The sequence below is a fragment of the Apaloderma vittatum genome, unplaced genomic scaffold (assembly GCF_000703405.1).
Source record: "Apaloderma vittatum isolate BGI_N311 unplaced genomic scaffold, ASM70340v1 scaffold20710, whole genome shotgun sequence".
Lineage (NCBI taxonomy): Eukaryota > Metazoa > Chordata > Aves > Trogoniformes > Trogonidae > Apaloderma > Apaloderma vittatum.
The window spans coordinates 22,772-25,881 of NW_009695303.1; the positions used below are offsets into that span (position 1 = coordinate 22,772).

Here is a 3,110-nt window from a genome sequence, read left to right on the forward strand (position 1 = left end):
CCCTAACGCCAGGAGGGACACTGAGGTGCTGGAGACGGTACAGAGGTGGGCTACCAAGCTGGGAAAGGACTTGGAGCATGTGTTGTATGAGAAATGGCTGATGGATCTGGGGCTGTTAAGGCTGGAGGAGATGAGGGGAGACCTTCTCACTCTCTCCTCAACTACCTGAAAGGAGGGTGTAGCGAAGCGGGGGTTGGTCTGTTCTCCCTAGTGGCGAGTGACAGGACAAGGGGAAATGGCCTTAAGTTGCACCAGGGGAGGGTCAGGTTGGATATTAGGAAGAATTTCTTTAGTGAAAGGGTTGTCAGCCATTGGAACAGGCTGCCCAGAGAGGTGGTTGAGTCGCCATCCCTGGAGGTGTTTAAGAGACGGGTGAATGTTGTGCTGAGGGACATGGTTTAGTGGTGTCAACAGGGCTAGGATAAAGGTTGGACTCTATGATCTTGAAGGTCTCTTCCAGCTGAAATTGTTCTATGATTCTATGAAACATGTCCAAATACCATCAAAAATCTTAAGTGGCAGTAAGATGCTTAACCCAATCCTTTGAAGTCAAATACACTCCTATACTTGTGAGAGTTCAACTGCATGATATGCATTTACATTAATACTAAGTGACAAAAACATATTAATAAATATCTGACATTTGTTAGTAGTTTTGTGAATAAATATAATTTACATGTACATTTAAATATATATTTAAAATTTGTCTGAAGTTCAGACTGCCATCTCTTCTGCAGTATGCCAGCATTAAAGATTAAGAGTGCGTGCAACGATCTAGTTATTTGCATTCCAGCAAAATGCTTAATATCACCATATATTAATCCTTAAAAGTCTGATAGTGACAGTAAAAGAATTCCTGTTTTGTCAGAGACTCTAGAGTTAATACCATGATTTTCTCATCTGCACTAAGGAAGAAACTGCCATGTTAAGGAACATACACATTAGAAAATGAGCAGAAGCAGGGATTCAGATTCTCTGAATATTTACCCTTGGCTAAGAAGGACAGATGAGGAAGGGCAGGGTGTGATTCGTATGTAATAAGATCAACTTACCCAGATGTAGACGTATGTGGCTTTTCATCTGTACCTGTGTAACAGCCAAGAGTCACTTCTTACAACCCATGCTTTTAAAAGAAATATCCTTCAGACAGACTCCTACTCAGCGGCATGTTCACAAATGCACACTTTTGTATACTTCATACATGTACATGTTTATTAGCACCAATGGACAAAAATTACCATCTTTTATGCATGTCTGAGGTAAATAACAGCAGGTTGATCCCACTGAACAGGAGTAACACCACTTCTGGGCACGTGCTTCTACTGTTTAACTTACACTGGTTTTGGTTCTGTTTGGACAAAGTCCACGACTCCATGACCTAATTTAACACTATAATCCAGAAGAAAACTAGGTACACTACCAAAAGTGCAGCTTTCTCCTGACCAGTGAACTCACAGAGAAAGAGCAAGTCAGGCTTTTTCCCTTTTCAGTAGCACCACACTGGCATTAACTCAGCAGTCTTACGTATTCACACTCACTTCCATGGGGAAAGAAAACAAGCCAAAAACATTCAAGATGTGAAATGGCTAGATTCCAGCAAGCAATTGGTAAGTTTTCTCTCCTTACCTTTTACTTTCTTTAACTCTGTATTTTCTGCATCAACAGTTTTTCTCTTGACAGGATGAGATGTGCTAGCAGCTGAGCCAGTTGCTGTCTGCTTTGTGCCTTTTAATTCTGCAACTCTCTGTAAAGTAGTACAAAATTCAGGAAGCTTTCCTAGCAGGAAATTCTGCATTGCAGCTTAAGTACAGCACTTTTAGAACAGTTTATTAAAGCCAGTTGGCATCTTTCTAGAACAACATCACCAAAACAGACATCATGGATACCAAAACCAAGACCAATGTTTCTGTCAGCCTCTTGAATAATGTGATGTGGGGGCAGAGGAACTGACACTTGCACAAGGGAGGCTGTACAAGTGATAAATGGAAGACTAAGATTAGTGCCATTTAAGCAGTAGGACACTGGAGGAAAGAACAGGAAGGCTGGACTCATCCTAAGGTCCTAAAATATTGTTTTAAACTTAAAACATGCAGTAGTATTAAAGACGCGTCACTGTGCCTTGCCACAATGATCTACTCAGGGTGCAGGCAAGGAATGAAGAACCCCTCAGTTGTTTTTGTGTTTTCCTCAGTTCTTGTAAAATTAAACACAACTTATTTCCACTAGGAAGCAGAATGTAAAAGGATTTAAAAAATAATAACAATCAGATGTAAGGTTGCGTCCAAGTTACAAGCTCCCTGAAATTGTTTTACAAAATCTTTATTGCTAGATCATAAAGAACAAAAATTTAAAAAAGCATAATTTCTCAATCACGTCTAAGCTGTCCCTTGCTAATATACAGGTAACAAAGCAATCCCAAGTGGGGTTTCCAAGTCCAAGCTGCAGAGAAGTAACAATTAAAAAGTTGTCACTAAGGTGGGAACGGCTTCATCTTAAGATCCCGCCCCTTGCAAGCCACGGGACGATTCTCTCAAGGGCCGGCCTTCCCATCGGGACACGGCCTTTTAGGAAAACAAAACAAGCCAGAGCAAGCAGGCTTGTTCTCACACTACTCTCTCCTAAGAAGAGAGACAGAGAGAACTGGGGCTGTTTAGCCTTGAAAGGAGACGGCTGAGAGGGGACCTTATTAATGTATACAAATATCTGAGGGGTGGGTGTTAAGGGGAAGGAGACAATCCCTTCTCAGTGGTGCCCAGCAATAGAACAAGAAATAAGGGTTTAAGTCAGAACATAGGAAGTTCCACCTCAACGTGAGGAGAAACTTCTTTACTGTGAGGATGACAGAACACTGGCACAGGCTGCCCAGAGAGGTTGTGGAGTCTCCTTCTCTGGACTTTCCAAACCCACCTGGACGCGTTCCTGTGTGACCTACTGTAGGTGATCCTGCTCTGGCAGGGGGGTTGGACGAGATGATCTCTAGAGGTCCCTCCCTTCCAGCCCCTGACATTCTGTGATACCCTCTCCAGGCAGACGCTCCGCTGTTACCTATTAGCGTACACCCCAAACCAGGGCAGCAACCACCCCCCTCCTTCCCCTTCCTCCTTCTCACG

General features: G+C 42.9%; 1 protein-coding gene across 1 annotated transcript in view; it reads right to left on the reverse strand.

Moving 5' to 3' along the window:
- ZNF830 (zinc finger protein 830) overlaps window positions 1-1,744 on the reverse strand; it is a gene marked incomplete at its 5' end in the record, with an annotated part of 11,181 nt that extends 9,437 nt beyond the window's left edge. Inside the window, 2 exons of the mRNA XM_009870936.1 lie at window positions 1,053-1,086; window positions 1,627-1,744. Coding sequence (XP_009869238.1) covers window positions 1,053-1,086; window positions 1,627-1,744 — 152 coding nt within the window. The remainder of the gene's footprint in view (window positions 1-1,052; window positions 1,087-1,626) is intronic.
- Between the last annotated feature and the right edge of the window lie 1,366 nt (window positions 1,745-3,110).